The 20,715-nt window shown below is 43.1% G+C and overlaps 1 protein-coding gene across 1 annotated transcript; it reads left to right on the forward strand.

The window, feature by feature from the left end:
- The first annotated feature begins 514 nt into the window (after positions 1 to 514).
- LOC310763670 (cholesterol 24-hydroxylase-like) lies at positions 515 to 20,715 on the forward strand. The gene is made up of 15 exons (XM_083616224.1): positions 515 to 846; positions 2,265 to 2,342; positions 2,940 to 3,021; positions 4,331 to 4,404; positions 5,727 to 5,813; positions 8,811 to 8,949; positions 9,299 to 9,409; positions 10,083 to 10,239; positions 10,893 to 10,955; positions 12,785 to 12,857; positions 13,942 to 14,026; positions 15,303 to 15,413; positions 18,058 to 18,146; positions 19,118 to 19,184; positions 20,437 to 20,715. The coding sequence occupies exons 1-15, from the start codon at positions 710 to 712 to the stop codon at positions 20,584 to 20,586; spliced, it is 1,503 nt and encodes a 500-aa protein (XP_083472350.1). The 5' UTR covers positions 515 to 709; the 3' UTR covers positions 20,587 to 20,715.

Below are 20,715 nucleotides of genomic sequence, written 5' to 3' on the forward strand. Positions count from 1 at the left end.
TTGGATTGGTAATAAGTGGTAATCAGTGACAAAAGTTAATAAGATTATGTAAAAAAGGTATTGATAAATGGTTAAAAATATCGACGTATAATATGTTATGGTATAAAGTTAAAATATTTGAAAAAGGGTAAGAATTTGCTGAATCAAGTATGTAAACGGGAATACAAAAGGGGGGAGGTGTGAGGAGGTCAAGAACATAAGCACATGAATTTGAGGATACTGGGGAAAATGGATTTGTTTTATTTCTTTTTCTAAATTTAGCTTTTCTTAATTAGCTGTTGTTTTTCTTTTGTGTATTTTGTGTGTTTTCTTTTTTGTAATGTTTACTTTTATCTATGGCTTTTTATTCTGTGAATTTTTATTTTTTTATTTTGTAAAACCCCAATAAAAATTTATTAAAAAAAAATATAAAAAAAAATAAAAGTCTGGTAGTTGTTCTTCTCTTTGACATCTGGTGGGAGGGCGTTCCACAGGCCGGGTGCGCGTCCAGCCGCCCGCCCCGGGAAACTGCTGAATGGAGAATTCGGTCCTGCAACTCGTTTAGGATTTCCGCTCGCGATTTAGGGCGGCCTCTTTACGCAAAGGACCCTTCTGCTCCAGCGTGCGCCCTCCCACATCGAAAGGGCTCTTCTCCTTGCCAAAGCAAAAGAGGAGCGAGGGCATCGGGCGGCGGCATTGAGGCGGCTGCTCTCGGAACCGCCCGGCTGCCATGGGGGCTCTAGCGGTGATCTGGGGCTTGCTGCACCCTCTGCTCGTGGCCCTCCTCGCTGTCTTTGTGTTTTATTGCTGCTACATCAAATCAGTCCACATGAAATACGACCACATCCCCGGCCCCCCCAGGGCGAGGTAAGTGACCGGTAGGAGGAGGTGCTCGGTGGGAGGAGAGAGGGCGCATTGTGGGGATGGGCTACTTAGAGAAGTTTCCCAATTGGGGTCCGTGGGCTTCCTTCAGGTGGTCTGCAGTTGTGTGGCTGCGTTAAAATGATCATACCGGTTTCTACCTATGCTTTTAGGGTTCTTTTTATTTCTCTTGTTGCATAACAATTTCATTTCAAATTGCAATGCGATAAAATGAGCGGTAAAAAGAAGCAAGAAAAGTACAGTTGAAAGTTGTACAACTTCCAGAAACAGTGCGTTTAAATGGGCATAAAATTTTTTAAAAAAACACCAATGAGTGTTTCCTAAGCAATTTCCAATTTTCATATGTTATTGGACATTGGCTGCTGTCAGTCCCAACCAACATGGCAATGGTCAAGAAGAGTGCCCTTATTTAGGGTTCCTCAGGTAGGCAATTCCACTCTCCCCACCCCCCATTTTCCTCCTTTGCCAGCTGACACATCTGGCTACAGAACATGATGGGTTTTCATTAGGCTGGTTGTGTGTGTATGTGTTGAAAGGGGTCTATTTAGGTTGGCTTTCCTACCTCCAGGATTGTGGCCGCATCCACACCATGCATTTAAAGCAATGTTCCTTTCCCTAAAGAACCATGGGAACTAGTTTGTTAAGGATTCTGGGAATTGCAGCTGTGCGTTCCCGGAATTCTTTGGAGGAAGCCATGTGCTTTCAACGTGTTCTCAACATATGGTGTGGACCGTGACCCTAACATTAGGGCCGGCCCTGTTTCCCTGTCTTCTGTCACTAGTGAAGCATAGTGATTTACGGTGTGAACTACAAGCTGGGAAGTTCTGGCGCCATACACTCTCCTGGTGCCTTTGGGCCAGTCACTATTCTGTCAGGCTCAGCCCCATATTTGCAACAAAAGAATAAGAGTCCTGGCCTATCATACTGGTTTGTTGCAAGGATTACTGACACAGAACTTCTCCAGCCCATGCATGAATGACCCCAGCAATACACAGGAGGAAAAAAAACCCCACCATTCCTCCTCCTCATGCTCTGTGTGCATGCAATTTTTAAAAATAGTTTTTATTGGAAATTTCAACATAACAATTTATCAAAAACATATCATCCTCATCCCCCCCCCCGTGTGCATGCATTTTAAGTCTTTGATAGTTTCTGGGGATACATGTTCTTTTGTGGATGTTTTGATGGCCCCTGGGGATACATATCTTTACTGTGGCTTTCTCAGTGTGTACATAGCTTCCCTTGGGTCATTATGTTCCTTGTTATAAGACATGCATTTTATTGTGAAATTGGTTGTTGAGGTCGCATAGGAATTCCTGCTTACTTTGACCTTGGTGTTCGACTCCTGTAAGGAGCACCGAAGGTTTTCATCAAGTCATGCTTGACTTTTCTTAACGTTGCAGCTTTTTCTTCGGTCACCTGCCGCTCGTTTGGGGAATGATTAAAAAGCAGGAAACTTATTACGATCTCTTTAAGCAGTGGTAAGTTATTTTGCATATTCAGACAGCTCGAAACGAGAGGCTGTGTACTGCATTTACTAGACCAATGTAGTTAAGACTGCTGGCTGATTTATTTTTCCAGTCCCTCTTTTTCGTTTCCAATTTCCTGTTTGCTTTTGGGGGTGCTTTTTAAAGATGCACTAGAATTGCTATTCAGGGTCCTCCCCTGAGCCTTTAGTTAAAAGCTAAACCTCTCATTAGTGCTTGCGGGTCTGCATCTTGGCTGTGCAAGATACGTAAGTACATGGTAAACCATATAAGACACCATATAGCACACAGTCTGACAACTCACACGCTCAGGGGTGGACCACGGACTGTTCAATTTTGCTGTCTGAGGTGAAAGGGGAAGGCATGAGCTGCCCACTGCCCAATGTCCACATTCCCTTGTTGCCCCAGCCGAAGCTTCTCTTACTGGCGTTGCACAACTGAGGCTCCTGGGTTCTTGCAAGAAGCCCCTGTTGCACAATCTCGCTAGAACTTGGAAGCCGCAGCAGCTGCTTCTCCTTTCTCCTCTGGTGGTGACGGCAGCAGGAGCGCATCCCTGGGTTCTTATTCAATGGTCACTTTTTGTGTTCATAGGGCTGAGGAATATGGACCAGTCCTGCGTTTAAATGCCTTTCACAAAGTTGCATTATTAGTATCAGCCCCTGAAGGAGTAAAGGTACGCTATGAAACATTATCTCTCCCAAGACTGAAAGCGAACGTAGTATAAAAAGAGAAAATGGAGCTCATTTTCACAACTGAAATGGCAGATGTGCAAATGAGCAAATCAAATGCTATTTTGGCTATTGGAATTGTCTGTTCCTCACATGCTTCAGACAGGCTGTTGACTGCTTTTTTTAAAAAGGCAAAATAAATGTTTTTAAAGCACAGCATGAACATTTATGCATTCTTCCCTTTTAATTGTGTTTTCATTTTTTAAAGTAACATTTTTATCCAATTCAAAATTATTCTAGGGGTGGCTGGCTCTTTTGAGTGGAGTGGGGGGACATCAGCTAGTCAGAACTGTGTACAACTTCTGCTTTAAACTTGTAGAACAATCTACAAGTACGTCTCCACAGCAGAGGAATAGGTATGTTTTGACTAAGTTCAGCGAAAGTGCTTCCAATTTAGGCCCTCACTATCCTAAAAATAACTACAATATTTTGTATTTTAATGAAATGCAATCTTTGGCGATCACTCGTAGCTGAGTAAAATTGTCTTCCATAAACACGGTTTTAACAATGAGTCCATAAGTGACTGTGGAGGCCAATTCTGGATCCACACATCCTTCCACAGTGGGGACATTGGTTTCCGGGTGGGAGTTGATCACAGTGAGGGTTTGCCAAACGTGCCTTCCTCTTAGTGCGTTTCTCCCTTGCATCCTGAGTTCGAGTGTCTTCATAGCCCATGATAGCTTTTAAAGGCTGTTCTCCAATTGGAGCGCTCGCAGGCAATACAATACAAGCAAATCCCCTATTTCCGCGGGGCTTGTGTTCCAGGTCAAAATGTGCATTGGCTGAGCACACAGAAGCCTGTCCCATTCCGTCCCCATTCCTCCCTCTTCCGGGTCAAAAAGGACCCATTCATCAACAATTGCATGTCATTGCCCATGCCTAAAATGGTTGCTACCTGTACAATACAATAATATTGCATGTAACCTAAATAGGAAGTGTATTGCTCTCTCTGAAATGGTAGTATCTGAGAAAACAATGCCGTGCTGGCTGGCGCTAATGGGAACTGGAGTACAACAAGCTCTGGAGAGCCACAGCTTGGCCACTTTAAAGCTAATCTAGATGGGATTGCATCAACCCTGTCCCAAACTGAAGCTTAACCGGAGGCTAGCATTCTTGACACTAAATGTTTGTTTTTTTAAAATATCCCCTTGAAAATCTATAGCTCTTTTCCCATTTTTTTTTGTCTGTGTGATAGTACTTTATATAACATTAAAGGTACGTACTGGAACATTGACTGAACAGATTTCATCTTAGGTGTACTTGACATCACCAGAATACCCAAAGGACCCCATGGTATACCGTGGTCTTCATGATATGTATGGCGTAAGGTAAGTAACATATGGGGTAAAGGTAAAGGGACCCCTGACCATTAGGTCCAGTCATGACCAACTCTGGGGTTGCGGCTTTATTGGCCGAGGGAGCCGGCGTGCAGCTTCCAGGTCATGTGGCCAGCATGACTAAGCCGCTTCTGGCGAACCAGAGCAGCGCACGGAAACGCCGTTTACCTTCCCGCCGGAGCAGTACTTATTTATCTACTTGCACTTTGACGTGCTTTTGAACTGCTAGGTTGGCAGGAGCAGGGACCGAGCAACGGGAGCTCACCCCGTCGCGGGGCTTCGAACCGCCGACCTTCTGATCAGCAAGTCCTAGGCTCTGTGGTTTAGACCACAGCACCACCCGTGTCCCTTAACATATGGGGTAAAACAATCCAATAATCAGCCAAGGCTATCTGTTTTCAGAAAGTGAGTCAAAGCTACTAGCACGAGGTTAACATGAAACACTCTTGCTTAATTCAGATACTCTATCAGGCTGCAATAAAAATTACTAGGAATTGGGAAGACAAGCCAGCATGAGCCTGTGGCATGTTTATCATCCTCATACACACCTTGAATAGCTATCAGAACCAAGTTTAAAAAAAGACCCAGCAAAGGAAGAATGGGTACAAAAACTTATGGAATATGCAGAAATGGCAAAACTTACCGGAAGAATAAGAAATCAAGATAACAAACTTTTTATAAAAGAATGGAAATGGTTTATTGAATATTTACAGATAAATTGCAAACGAATAAAGACTTCGGCAGGATTATTGCAATAGCATGCAGTTTCATAAGAGTATGTATTTAAAGAAGATGAATAAATGAGCAAATTCAGTTACAGTGGTACCTCGGATTACATACGCTTCAGGTTACATACGCTTCAGGTTACAGACTCCGCTAACCCAGAAATAGTACTTTGGGTTAAGAACTTTGCCCCAGGATGAGAACAGAAATCGTGCCGTCACGGGGCAGCGGCAGCAGGAGACCCCATTAGCTAAAGTGGTGCTTCAGGTTAAGAACAGTTTCAGGTTAAAAACGGACCTCCGGAATGAATTATGTACTTAACCCGAGGTACCACTGTAATTTGGACATGCAGCAGATATCAAAAATTTAAGGAACCGCAGAAAGAGGGGGAAGGAAGTCAAGTTTTGAAATGTCAAAATGACTGTATCAGTGAAATGTATAAAAAAAAAGTTTAAAAAAAGAACCAAGTTAAACAAACAAACAACCCCATGGCCTTTAGAAGCAAACTCCCCAGAGGGGGAGAGAAAGAGAACCATGACCTCTGAACCAGGCATAAAATAATGCTATTCTTCTGTTGCCGCCTTTTTCAGATTTCTAGGGCAGGGCTTGTCAGCTGTTCCTGACTACAACCATTGGCACAACCAGAGGAGAATCATGGACCCCGCCTTCAAGCCAACGTGAGGCAAAAACAATTGTTTGAAATAGGCTGCCTGTTTCTCTTCAGGAGATTCCGTTGGCCTCAGTCTGTCTTGCTAAACGTACAGCCCATTCTGAACGGGTTTACTGTGAGAAGCAAATCTTCCCTTCGGTTCAGCGTTCCTTTGTTCCTTGTGACAATGTCCAGAGACTTTTTTTGTCACATCCTTGTAATTATGCTGATTGGGATCCAAACCCAGCGCAGGGTGGGCCAGTTCTGAGGGGGGAAAGCAGCAGGTGGTCACAGTGGCACTCCAAAAACTGTGTTTGTTGACTTGTGTAAAATAAGGGTAGAATGTACTATGTGGATCAGGATTAATTTCATTCTAAAGTCGGTGTAACTGAAAGCCCGAGGGCTATCTATCGCAAATGGCTGAAAGCCCGAGGGCTATCTATCGCAAGTGACTGTCAGAGGAAAAAACAGCCCCAATGCATGTTTTCCAGAGATAAATCATTTCAGTTGATGCTGTGTCATGCAAATGTGCAAGAGTTATAGCACAGTTTTATGAAAGAGCAGCCTCTTAGCCATAGCTGTCAACTTTTCCCTTTTCTTTTCCCTTTCCCTTTTCTTTTCCCTTTTCTTGCAAGGAATCCTATTCGGAATAAGGGAATTTCCCTTAAAAAATGGGAAACGTTGACAGCTATGCTCTTGGCAGGGTGGTTCCCTGGAACATTCTCGCCTCATAAGCTTCATTTATTTCATTCCATTTATGAATTGTGTCCAAAGAAATATTTCAAAGCAAATTAACCATAAAAGCAATTACAACAATTCGATTTATAAAAGCAGTTAAAACTATTTTACACAGTAATTTCCTTATTAAGAACAACTTCAAATCTGCACTGAGAGGGGGAAAATATCACATTAAAAGCCCTTTTAGCCAATATGGGCGGCACCTGTCTAATCCGTAACGGAAGGGAGTTCCAAAATGTACACTGTAATAAAGTACCCTCTGTGTCCATGCCTCTATATGTTGATAGTGCTGTCGTAATTCTTCTGAAAGTGCTGAGGGCCTTCTAAACTCTTTAGACGTTATGGATTGTGGCGTTCTGTTTGCAGCCTTTGTGTCTCTGCTTGATTGTCTCTCTGTTTGTTTCCATGTATGAAGCTTGAACCCAAAAGGCTTGTCTCAGGACCACTGCACAGTCCCTGTCTGAAACGCTTCTTAAAATTAAGTGACCATAATTCCCCATAATGCCAAACACAGACGGACTCATAGCTATAGTCTGGAAGCGAGAGGGCCAACCGAAACAAAGGTAGCACATTCTGCATGTACGTGAGACTCCCTTGATAATTCAGGAATATATTACTTTGTTAACTGAGAAACAAATAAAACCAAGAAATGACTTATTAAGTACCAGTCAGTTGCTAGGAACAATTAAATGCATTTCCTGTATTGCATTTCCTGCATTGCAGGGGGTTGACTAGATGACTCCAACTCTACAATTCCATAATTCTATGAAATGTATTGAGTGCTGACTGGTGAAAAAGGAGGAGGGAATTGAGTTGCCTGAGCACCCCTCAGTTTATTATGTCTGGGGGAGATATTAGAGGTTCTCTTTCCCCCTGCTATATTGAGAAGTTTCAGGCAAGAGGAAAGAATTAGGATACAATTTCGCTTTCTGGCTCACCAGACCTTCTCTCCTTTCCCTGCCCCTAAATCTCTCAAGTGCTCAGATTTACTAGTCTCAGTGTCAGGATTGTTAGCAATTAATTGCACGGTGTAGGATGGTTTCAGGACGATGGAGGAGTGTCATTTTTTTCCCTTCCCACCCCCCTTGTGAAAAACTCTATGAGCTACAAATCAATGGCAGGGAAAAGGCTCAGAAATGTGTGTTTCGGTCAGGGCCGGATTTAGGTTTGATGAGGCCCTAAGCTACTGGAGGTAATGGGGCCCTTTATATGTCCAGCTGTCCTTTGTCAACAACAAATTGTTGCTGTTTTTTTTTTGTGTGTTGAATATATGCTATATGGTAATTTATGGACTTAATAGGTATCCAAAGCCATTTGCATATAACAAAATAGAAACCTGTACAACACAAAACACTGTTGCTGTATGTAGGTTTTATTTTATTTGTTTTTTATCTTATATTTTGGAAATGTACATCCAGTTTTTCCCCCTTCAAATATTTTTGGGGCCCCCAAGAGAGTGGGGTCCTAAGTTATAGCTTGTTTAGCTTATACGTAAATTGGGCACTGCTCTCGGTATATACACAGTGGTACCTCGGGTTACATATGCTTCAGGTTACAGACTCCACTAACCCAGAAATAGTGTTTCAGGTTAAGAACTTTGCTTCAGGATGAGAACAGACATCGTGCTCTGGTGGCGCGGCGGCAGCAGGAGGCCCCATTAGCTAAAGTGGTGCTTCAGGTTAAGAACAGTTTCTGGTTAAGAACAGAACTCTGGAACAAATTAAGTACTTAACCTGAGGTACCACTGTATTCTCCTGCTCTGAAGGGTAAGACCTTAACCAATGGCTTTAAGTTACAAGAAAGGCGATTCCAACTAAACATCAGGAAGAACTTTCTAACAGTAAGACCTGTTAATCAGTGGAACAGACTCCCACGAGAGGTGGTGGACTCTCCTTCCTTGGGCGTTTTTAAGCAGAGGTTGGATGGCCATCTGTCATGGATGCTTTAGCTGAGATTCCTGCCTTGCAGGTGGTTGGGCTAGATGGCCCTTTGGCCCCCTTCTATGGGTTCTATGGGTGGGTGGGAGGGCTAAGGGATATCCTTCTTCTCATTGCCATCACCAGATCTGTTTTGTACAGAATGCACAGTGTGTTAACGTGTGTGCTTGTACTCCTGAGTGTCATACGTGTGTGTGTGTGTGTGTGTGTGTGTGTGTGTGTGTAGGAAGGTATGTGGATGTGCATACTTGGGGAAAACTTGTACATGCATTTTGTTCACAATGGATGGCTCCAGCCTGCAATTTTATTTTTGTTTCATTGACATTTGTATCACTTTTTTGATTGCCCAGTTACTTGATGGGGTTGATGGGAACTTTTAATGAAGTAGCAGAAGAGCTTATGGAGGTGTTGGAGAAAAAAGGCACTGGAGCAAATGGAGTGGATGTGATGAGCCTGCTGAGACGCGTGACGTTGGACATCATTGCAAAGGTACTCGCCGGATGACTTTCTCATTTCCATTAAGGAGCAGGGGACGCCTCTTAACACAGATGCCAACACACTGGGCCACAGCCAAACACAAAGTGCAAAGTGTAAGTTTGATGAAGGAATGCAAGAGGAAAGGGCTGAGAATCCTTCGGATATCCTGGCCCCAGATTGTTTAGGTTATTGTTGCTCAAAACCTGAACTTTGGAGGCCCTCCTCTTAGCATATGGAACCACCTGTCTCTTCTGCAAAATCAGGGAATGTAACAGCCTCAGTTGGCATGAAAGAGAACTGACAGCTCTAAGTAACACTCAGAACTTTGACAAATCTTCTAATTTTTCTTAATGTTCATCAGGTGGCTTTTGGCCTAGAATTGAAGAGCTTGCATGATGACCAGACTCCTTTTCCTCATGCTATACTTATGGTTACAAAAGGACTGAGCACTTCACGCATTCCTTTTTTTGAGGTCAGTGCAGGCTTTTCTCAAACACTCTCCCTGTCCGATGCTGAAGTTATTGCCTCCCAAGCTAATTCAGAATGGGGGGGGGGAGGGGGTAATGTGAAATTCTGAGATTGGACTTCTTTTGCAGGAGTGGTTGTAAGTTCCAGGAGTCTCAAAATGAGGACTGTGACATTTGGACCCTAGTATCTTGGGCGATATCACTATGAAACCTTCCTTTTGCTTCTTAACTTTTCATTTCACTTTTAATTTGTAAACCCCCTTTCTATATTGCTATACACAAGGCAGTTTACAAGCTGAAAAGGCAACAAAATATTCAACAGAGATCACACACCTTCTAACAAGCTGATCCAATACAAAGAAGTCATAATAAAACATAACTTTGAAAATAAGCAACTTATATCAAAGTAATATTCAATAATCCCATAATAGTAAACAACCAAACTGAACACCAGCAAATAATAATTAACCAGAAATTCAATCTTAACACTTACAATAAATCATTACTAAACTATAATCAAGAAAAATAGCAGCAAGGCATCATGCATAAAATGCCAAAATACATACAAAACCATGTAATTTATTTTTCTATTAATGTAAATAAAATCCCTGAACTCTTCCTGTGCTGCGTTTATGTTTTATGCTGGCATTCTCATGACAATGCCTATTATTTGTGCAGTATTTGCCGTGGAACAGGAAAGTAGTTAAAGAGATTCAGGAAAGCGTAAGGTTGCTGCGAAATACTGGAAAGGAGTGCATTGACCAGAGGCAGAAGGCCATGAAGAATGGAGAAGAGATCCCATTGGATATTCTCACTCAGATACTGAAAATGCAAGGTAATATACACAAAGTAAGATAGTCTTAAGCAGTTCCAATTATGAAATGCTCTGGGGTTGCTTTGCTGTAGCCCCTAGGGTATTGGGATCCAGATTTTGTTTGTTTGTTGTTTAGTCGTGTCCGACTTTTCATGACCCCATGGACCAGAGCACGCCAGGCACTCCTGTCTTCCACTGCCTCCCGCAGTTTGGTCAAACTCATGCTGGTAGCTTCGAGAACACTGTCCAACCATCTCGCCCTCTGTCGTCCCCTTCTCCTTGTGCCCTCCATCTTTCCCAACATCAGGGTCTTTTCCAGGGAGTCTTCTCTTCTCATGGGGTGGCCAAAGTATTGGAGTCTCAGCTTCAGGATCTGTCCTTCCAGTGAGCACTCAAGGCTAATTTCCTTAAGAATGGATAGGTTTGACCTTCGATATACTGGTTCTTAATAAGCAGGACTATTTATTGCATAATTCTGGTATTTCTGATGAGGTGGGGGGGTTGTTGTTGTTTTAGGTGTTTTTTTTTTTTTTGGTTCCTGCGACGTTTGCTTGACTATTGAGGTCACATCTCCCCATCTACATAATATCTATATTGTATTTTTGGAATGTCTTGGAATTTGACCACCTTTAAAGAGGTGTCTCAACCTTGTGCTTTACTGTCTGTCTCGATAGATCAGGAAGGGAACTATGACGAAGAAAATTTGCTGGACAATTTTGTCAACTTCTTCTTTGCAGGTTGGTAGATGTTTTGCTTTTTGAAATGAAATATACAATCACCCCCCCCCAATGGACCGAGGAAGTTCTGCAGGCAGAAATGGGCTTTTTACATGTCCAACCAATGTATATGCCGATTAGTTGCCTTTTCATCTGCAGTGTGGGCCCTCTATTTGTGGGCTGCTTTTTCAGACAGATCACACACAAAGCAGTTCATAAAACATTCACTTGGGCCCAGTTGAACTACCGTATTTTTCCCTCTATAACACGCAGATTTTTTTCTCCTAAAAAGTAAGGGGAAATGTCTGTGCGTGTTATTGAGCGAATGTGTGGTCCCTGGAGCTGACAGGTGCGAGTGAAGGCAAAAATCAGGCAAATATCAAATCATCTGGAGAAGGGAAGCCTTGAAAAGAGGAAGCTGCTGCTTTCCTGCATTCTGCCTCAGGGTCTTACTGCCCACCCGCTTCTGTTTCCTTACTGTGTTTGCTCAAACGGAACAAAGAGCAGAGAAAACCCCTTCCCTCCAGGCAAGCAGAGGGGAAAGCAGAGCGTCCTTCCTTCTAATTCCTCTCCGTGCGTCTAGGGACTCACAGGCAACATGCAGGTGGGGGGGGGAGAGAGAGAGAGAGAGAGCTGGCTGGCTTGGGTGGGTGGGTGGGGGGAACTTTTGCCTTCCTTTCCTCCCTCCGGTAAAACCCCTCTCCTGCATTCTTAGCCAGCTGCTTCTCCGCACACCCCTCTCGGTGCTCCTTGTCCCTTCTATGTTTTTCCTTCCCTCCCCACTGAAAACGTGGTTCCAATCTCGGATCCACATGGATCCTCAGGATCTTTGCATTGAGTCACCCCAAATTCACCATCAGATCACATAGCAATGATCTGATGCAAAAACAGGGCTGCAGTGGTGCAAAAACGTGGTTACAAAGCACGGATCCACATGGATCCTCAGGATCTTTGCATCGGGTCACCCCAAATTCACCATCAGATCACATAGCAATGATCTGATGCAAAAACAGGGCTGCAATGGTGCAAAAACGTGGTTACAAAGCATGGATCCACATGGATCCTCAGGATCTTTGCATTGGGCTACCCCAAACTCACCGTCAAATTACATGTCTGTGGCCGCAGCATGAAGCACAAAAATGATACATCCACTGTTTCATTCAGAATTTTTTTTCTTGTTTTCCTCCTCTAAAAACTATGTGCGTGTTATGGTCAGGTGCATGTTATCGAGCGAAAAATACGGTAGCTGGATTATATTAAGCAGCTAGTTTCCCTAGATGGGGAACCTTCAGTCTACAGGCCAATATTGACACACCAAGTGGTCTAATTTGGCCTGTGCAGCCATTTTGCCCAGACAGCGCCCGTCTCTCCATGAGTTGTCCTAACTGGTGACATAACCTGATGGTTGGGAGGACAGAGTTATTATATCCTGCGTTGGCTGTGCACCTTGTTCCTAGCAAGGAACAGGATCATGCAGGCAAGGCAGCAGGGTTTAATCCCTGCTCATAGCTGATGAGCAGGAATCAAAACTCTTTGCATTTATTTGCTAAGTGAATGTCTGTGCCCATGGTGGTAAGGGTGGTGGCCACAGCTGGAGAGCCACCCCCACTATCAATGCTGCCGCCTACCTTATTGCTTAAATGAGAAGCAGAGCTGTTTCAAAGAGTGCACTGAGCTCTTAAGAAAAGAGTAGCATTTTATTCCAACTACAACATAGCCAGAAGATAGCTGACTTGAGAGGTAAATAGCGAGGAACACTTCCACACCAAACTACTCAAGTTTCTGAAATTGTGATGTTTAGTTTTATTCCTATCTCCCTGCCCTACCCAATTAGATTCTCTATCCTGCAGGTCATGAAACCACTGCTAATCTGTTGTCATTCACCATAATGGAGTTGGGGCGGCACCCTGAGATTGTTGCAAAGTAGGTAAACAGCCTTGTCTGCTTCATCTCCTTTTCATTGTTTCCTTAACGTGTCTGTGATTATAGTTTCAGCAGATTGCAATGTCTTGTTTTTATTTTTTTAAAGGTTTCTGACTTGTGGGGCTGTGCAGAGGAGAATAGTTCACACCATGTTGTTGTTGTTGTTGTTTTTTACATAGGAACAGTCCTGGCCACGTTTAAATACTTGTTCATATAGACACCTGAAATGTATGAACCAGGTCATGGTTATCGTCATCTGCAATTAATCACAGTAATACCTTTTCCCAGCCTGTACAGTCTTGAGAATAGCTATTGACTTTGCATCTGGAATTGTTTTGTTTTATCCATGCTAACTTTTATCCATATGAGCAAGTACCAAAAGATGGTTGGGACCATTTGTACAAAAATGACCCCTAAGACCTTGCATACTCAAAACAGTACAATCATCATCCCCAGCCACTCTGGGCTGCTTCCAGCAAAATATAAAAAAATAATAAGACGTCAAACATTAAAAACTTCCCAATGCAGGGCTGCCTTCAGATGTTTTCTAAAAGTTGCGTAGTTCTTTATCTTTTAAAGCACAGTTACCATTTGCCCATCTGATTCATGTGATCATATGAATGTTTATTGCCTCCAGATTGCTATTTTCCTTGTAAGAAAGGGACAGCTGCTGATAATATCAATTGCAAGAAAATATGAGTAGTCTCTTTTAAAAGATATAGCCAATATTATGCAGCAGTCCAGTTCATTTTTAGACTACTGTGTCTTTCTGTCTGCCTATCTGGCGACCATTCTTTCCCCAGTTAAACCCTTGCAAGTGGGGAGTGAAATGTATGTTTTTACTGAATCTGCTAAGGGCTCTTCCAAAATGACTCTACCACTCTACAAATGTAAGCCATGTCTTCACCTTAAGTGTAGTCCCTTGGACCTCAGTCCATCAGTCTATTCATAGTGGAACCATTGACCATTTTGCCAATATAAGGACAATAAATCCTGATATTTTCAAATACAGAAATCTTACCTTTTAGCAGAAATGATCAGTGGTCATTATTTGACTAAATCTTCTACTGTTTTTCCTTGTTAGGCTTCAGGAGGAAGTAGACAAAGTCATTGGTATGAACAGAGACGTTGTCTACGAAGATCTTGGGAATCTCAAATACTTATCACAGGTACAAGTGAATAACAAAGCAACAGATAACCTAGAGCTCTTCCGCATAGTCCTTGCTGTGCCTTAGGGCAGCTGGAAATAATAACATGTTGGTTTCCAAATGAAACTTAAAGCCTAGTTCTTGGTATCTTTCTAAGCAAAAGGTAAGGAAGATGTTCCAGGATTCTTGCAGAGAAATCTTGTAAGAACTTGTAACTGTTGTGTGAAATCTGAACAGCAATGTTGACACAATGTGATACCTCTTATTAGTCAAAATTTTCAACGTGGCTATGTGGGGCTTCCCTTAAGGCTAGCCTGGGAACTGGTGCAGAATAGGGCAGTTAGGTTGCTGAATGGAGTGGCCTATCACAAACATGTTACACATTTGTTCAAGGAGCTACACTGGTTGCCAATTTGCTACCAAGCCACATTCAAGGTGTGACTGAGATGGAAAGTTGAGGTGCATATATTGTTCCACACCACTCCTAGCTCGGTTATCAGTGTGAGATTCCAAGGGTTGCAGGCGCTCTTTGACCCAGTGTCTATGTTTCCTTTTGAACAATGAGGCACAGCAGAAACTGTGGCGTCATTATGATATATGGTTTATTTACACAAATATACAACCTGAGTCTACCATGGAGGGATTTCCAGCATTACATTCCAAGAGATTCCAGCTTCTGCCATAGCCACAACATTGGATTCAAAACGGACACCAGCATGCTGATTTGACTCTCTCACCAGCCCACCACTTACGAACTCTGCTCCTTTACTCCTTACTGCCATTCTAAACTCTAACTTCCCCTAAAATACTGACATTGTCTTTTAAACTAAACTCTCCGTTGAGGGAGGGACCAAACCCACACACCTGGAAATGAGATTTGCCCTTCATCCTTTGTGTCACCTAAATGGCCCATCCCCAGGCTAACACTCAAAAGGAAATTACTTGCTTTTACGCTTGACTTAATTACCGTAAATGATTAACAAGGTCTAGCACATGGTTTAAATCAGTTTCCCATCATCCCTCACTAGCAGAACCAGTGGTTAGGGATGATGGAAACTCTAGTCCAAAAGCAGCTGGAGACCCAAGTTTGGCAAACCCTGGTAAATACACACTGGGTCTGGCCACCAGATAGTTATGCAGACAATTAAGAAAAATTGTTCCATAGTAGTCATCTGGTAATCCGTGTTAATTTTTGAATTTTTATTATTTTAAGTTTTGTAAACTACTTCCAAACAAAACAAAATGGCGGTCAACAAGTATGTCTTATAAATATATAAATCAATTTTCAACCTCTCAGGTTCTCAAAGAAGTCTTGCGGTTGTATCCGCCGGCTGCAGCCACTCTGCGCTTGTCGGGAAAGGAAAACGTCATTGAAGGAATCAGAATTCCAGAAAACACCTCCCTGATTGTGAGTCTGCTGAATGGATATGGTCATGAGTGGTTATCTCGAACACAATGGCCTTCAATACCAAACCTGTCTAATGGCATCACTGATACCTTCTCTGTATTAAAAGAACAACATTTTATTCTTAGGATATATGCATGTCATATCTCGGTAGAAAGGTGATGGTCAGGCAATAACTGTTACTGGAGTATTACACTTGTTGGGTGTTAACTGTGGTCTGCTGGAAAGCTTCTCCTGCAAGTTAGAGCATGGGGCTCTTAATCTCATAGTCATGGGTTTTGCCCCACATTGGGCAAAAGATTCCTGCATCACAGTGGGTTGGACTGGATGACCCTCATTGTCTCTCCCAACTCTATAATACTATGACGTTTCAAAGATCTCAGAAACCTGTTCCACAGTAACTCAGAGCAGGCCTTTCCCTGTGGCTACCCTTGTTTTGTGGAATAGCGTTCCTGTCGTGATACAACGAACACCCACTACCTGCACTTTCGGGAAACAGTTGATGACATTTTTGCTCCGGCAGGCTTTCCCAGCTGCATGAATGGGTCTTTGCCAGGATTCGACAAAGAGAAAACACATCCAGCAAATGCCATGGATGTGATTTGAGCAGTATGGGCTTGCGTAAAAGATGAATGCCTGGGGAAATATGTCTGGATGTAATGAAAGCATTGCAATCAGCTATGCATTTGCCTCTTTTTGTTTTTTTTAATAAAATATTTATTAGGGTTTTACAAAAAACAGAAATTTACAGAATAAAAAGAAAGCAAGAGAAGAAAGAAAAATACAAAAAATACAGAAATACATAGGGGGAAAAAAGAAAATACAAAATACAAAAAAGAAAAAAAAATAAGTGGAAAAAATTAAAAACAAATCCATTTTTTTTCATATCTTTAAACTCGTTTGCTTGTTTCCTTGACCTCCTCACACCTCCCTTTTTTGTATTCCCGTTCACATAGTCAGTTCAGCAAATCCTTACCCTCTTTCATTTATCTTAACTCTATATCTTAACATATTATGACTATATATTTTCATCCATTATCAATCCATTTTTACATATTCTTATTGGCCTTGTTGCTAATGCCACTTAATTTCAATCCAGCATCATTTTAACATTCATTAATTTTACAATATTTCTGCAAATAGTCTTTAAATTTCTTCTTCCACCGACTCTTCTCCCTGGTCTCGGATTCTGCCAGTCATTTCCGCCAGTTCCATATAGTCCATCACCTTCATCTGCCACTCTTCCAGGGTGGGTAAATCTTGTGTCTTCCAATACTTTGCAATAAGTATTCTTGCTGCTGTTGTAGCAAACATAAAGAAAGTTCTATCCTTCTTTGGCACCAATTGGCCGACTATGCCCAGGAGAAAGGCCTCCGGTTTCTTCAGGAAGGTATATTTAAATACCGTATTTTTCACACCATAGGACACACTTTTCCCCTCCTAAAAAGCAAGGGAAAATGTCTGTGCGTCCTATGGAGCGAATGCAGGGGGGAGGCAGGCGGGAAAAGCCCCCAAGAGCTGCACACAAGCTCCGTGCGCTCTTGCGGGCTTTTCCACAGGAGGGAGAAGGGACTGACTGGTCGCATCAGTCCCTTCTCCCACCTCCCAGAAAAGCCAGGAGAAGCCGCGATCTCTTTAAAGGAGTTGCGCGGCTTCTGCCGGTTTTGCGGGAGGTGGGTGAATTCCCCCACTTCCCAGAAAAGCCAGGAGAAGCCGCGATCTCTTTAAAGGGGTTGTGTGGTTCTGCGGGCTTTTGGGAGAGGTGAGGGAATCCCCCCACCTCCCAGGAAAGCCAGGAAAGCCCTGCGCAGCCTCTCCTGGCAAGGAGAGGCTGCACGGGGCTAAAGGGGAAACCAAAACAGCGAGCGGGATCCATCCTGCTCGCTGCCTTGGCTTGCTCCATAGCTGCACGCAACCCCTCCGGCAAGGAGAGGCTGCACGGGGCTATGGATTCTTTAGCCCCACGCAGCCTCTCCTGGCAAGCGGGATCCATCCTGCTCGCTGCCTTGGCTTGTGCCATAGCCGCGCGCAACCCCTCTGGCAGGGAGAGGTTGTGCGCAGCCTGTATGCTGCTCTTTGGGGCTGGGGGGGAATTTTTTTTTCTTGATTTCCCCCCCTAAAAACTGGGTGCGCCCTATGGTCCGGTGCGCCCTATGGTGTGAAAAGTACGGTACCTTTTTCATTTCATTATAGATCATCTCCCAGAAAGCCTTGATCTTTGGGCACGTCCACCAAAGGTGAAAGAATGTACCTTCGTTTTCTTTACATTTCCAACATTTATTATCGGGCAAATGATAGATTCTTGCAAGCTTGACTGGTGTCATGTACCACCTGTATATCATTTTCATAATATTCTCTCTTAGGGCATTACATGCCGTAAATTTCATACCTGTGGTCCACAACTGTTCCCAGTCAGCGAACATAATGTTATGTCTAACATCTTGTGCCCATTTAATCATAGCAGATTTAACCGTTTCATCCTGGGTGTTCCATTTCAGTAGCAAGTTGTACATTCTTGAAAGTATCTTAGTTTTGGCGTCTAACAGTTCTGTTTCCAATTTTGATTTTTCCACCTGGAAGCCAATTTTTTTGTCCAAATTATAAGCCTCATTTGCCTCTTTTTGAAGTGTGCCTCTCCTCTTTGCAGTTCTGCACCTATGTCATGGGACGTCTGGGAAAATTTTTCCATGATCCACTTGTCTTTGACCCTGACCGTTTTAACAGAGACCAGCCAAGGTGAATGTGCTATATTGTTTATTTTTTACCATGGTGTGTTTACTACTAAGAAACCCAGATTTAAAGCAATGGTTTGTTGTTGGCTTACAAATCTTAATTTGTTTTAACTGCTGCTTTGCATTAAGTGTGAACCCACCTTACATACTTACCAAGCTACAAAGGTTCAAGGCAAGAGCAGCTGGAAGGCTAACCAAACCAAGGTTTGTTTGTCTGCAGAACAACTCATGATCAACTCGTGATTTGTTAAACAAACCATGGCTTAGTATTATGTGAGAGCTAGGCTAGCAGCAACCAGCCCAGTCTTTGAGATCTGCAAGGAGGGCTTACTGATCACTGTACAGAAGCCTTACGTCATGAACATTTCTGACATTTCCTACCAGGCCTCCTAAAACCCTAAGAATTAGCTTTTTTGGGAGATTTTTTTTGTTTGCTTTAATGTTATCTGCATTGCAAATTGCCCTGTGGGTTTGGCAAAGAGCCGTCTATTAATATATTCAATAAATGATAATGCATTTCATGTAAATACTGGGAGCCTGGTGAATGCTGGCATTTACTGGTAATTCTTAGGATTTTAGGAGGCCTGGTAGAAAATGTCAGAAATGTTCATGACCTAAGACTTCTTTAAATGTCCTGTACTTGTATGGCATGTGTGCATTTACTGACAGTACCTCATTGGCTTTAATATTTCGATTTAAATGTAAGGTGTTTAAGAGATACCAGTTAGTGCAACTCTTATTAAAGTTGCAAAGTGAGCAGATATAAAAAGTTGAGGCTTCTCTGAAGTCTTCAACAGCACCTAGATCTGGAGACATTACCACAAGGAACACTTTATAGCATACAAATAAGTATTTTTCTGCCCTAATCTCTGCAGACCAAGCTGCTATTAAAGACGCAGGAATCCCAACAACTACGCAGGACATGTCAACAAAACCACTTTAAGCCACTTTCTTTTATTATTATTATTATTTTAGGCATTACTATTGCTATTTCCCATTTTCCCTGGGTCCTCGTTCCTGTATCGGACAGAAATTTGCAATGGTAAGCAAGACAATTACTCTTAAAGGGGCATTTAAAGCATTTGATGCAATCTGTCCAGTGTCTGCAGCATATGGGGGGCTGTGTTAAATTTATAACAGAAATAGTAGGGTATAATATAACAAGGGTTTATAGCAGCAGATTTCCCAACTGCACAGAGTCCAAGACATCCCACACCAGGGATGGATCTATATTCATGGTTTTTAACGTTAAGGAAGGGGTATGGAATAATAATAACAATAATTTATTATTTATACCCCACCCATCTGGCTGGGTTTCTCCAGCCACTCTGTGTGGCTTCCAACAAAATATTAAAGTACAATAGTCTATTAAACATTAAAAGCTTCCCTAAACAGGGCTGCTTTAGATCACAGCACCACTCACATCCCTTTAACGTGCTGTAATGGTTCTAGGGGTTGCTCGTGCGTAAACCGGCACCACACCTGGCTGGGTTGCCTGAGTGAACCTTTTCTGTCCGGACAGCCACTTGCCCGTGGCTGTCTCAATCACTGGCAGAATCCGTCAGTGGGCGTTTCTTGAACTTCTTCCAGCAAAGAAGCTCTTTGACGCCTAGTCTCCGCCTACTCTCCCTGCGTGGAAGCCTTCTGCGCAAGGAGGGTGTGGGCAGCGGAGGACCCCCTACTCTCCCCGCTGGTCCCCGGCAAGGAGTCATGGGACCGCCTCACAGATTCCCCCATCTGCCCGCCTTCTCCACTGGTGCTACGCTGATTCCCTTCCCCAGAAGATGGGCTGCCTCTCCTCATCCCGGGGCGCTCTCTGGAGTCCCTCTGGAGCCCGCTCTCTCCCTCCGGCCCTGATGGCAGTTCCCTGACACGTTCATAATGTGTTATTTAAATGTGACAGCAGAGGGTGATGCAGAGCAACCAGCAGCAGAGAGACAGCGTTTTGATGGGCGGCAGGTGGGCAGGGACAAATAAGGTAAAAAATGCTTTAATGAACAAGTATGCCCTGTGACGTTTCAGAACGACATATCTAATATCATTCTAATAATGTTAAACAGGTCATTGTAGATCCAGCCCAGGATTGGTTTTCTGTGTGTTACAGCAGTCACTCGTGTGGAGTACTGGCACCTGCTTTTTCTGTTACCTATGGCAGCCATTTTGTGCTGGCACCCACCCACCACACTTTAATCAATATACTAGCTGGAGTACGTGCCCATTTTCTGCAGCTGGCGCTCTTATGTCCTTTTGGTCCGTATGCTTAGTACCCACTCACCATTTTGTTTTTGTTACAGATGGAGGCCAAAGTAGTCATGGCCAAATTTCTTCAGAGGTTTGAATTCCAGCTGGTTCAGCCACAGAGCTTCAGGATTCGGGATGCTGGCACCCTGAGGCCTTATGATGGTATAGACTGCAGACTGAAACTACGCCATCAGTATGACTGAATGCGCTACATCGCGAAATGCGTTTCAGAATTTCTGTGGGGCCGCATTGAAAGAGTGTGTATGTGTAATTACTTTTAATCTCAATATATACCAATAGCAAAACAAAAAATAAAAGAGTTCTGAAATCTA

This window comes from Podarcis filfolensis (genome assembly GCF_964270895.1).
Source record: "Podarcis filfolensis genome assembly, chromosome: 1".
Lineage (NCBI taxonomy): Eukaryota > Metazoa > Chordata > Lepidosauria > Squamata > Lacertidae > Podarcis > Podarcis filfolensis.

Excerpts from the sequence above, each read along its gene's own strand:
- LOC310763670 (XM_083616224.1), top strand. The coding sequence starts at position 710 with ATGGGGGCTCTAGCGGTGATCTGGGGCTTGCTGCACCCTCTGCTCGTG. Across the intron at positions 847-2,264 it reads CCCGGCCCCCCCAGGGCGAG|CTTTTTCTTCGGTCACCTGC; the intron begins GTAAGTGACCGG and ends TTAACGTTGCAG. Across the intron at positions 5,814-8,810 it reads GACCCCGCCTTCAAGCCAAC|TTACTTGATGGGGTTGATGG; the intron begins GTGAGGCAAAAA and ends TTGATTGCCCAG.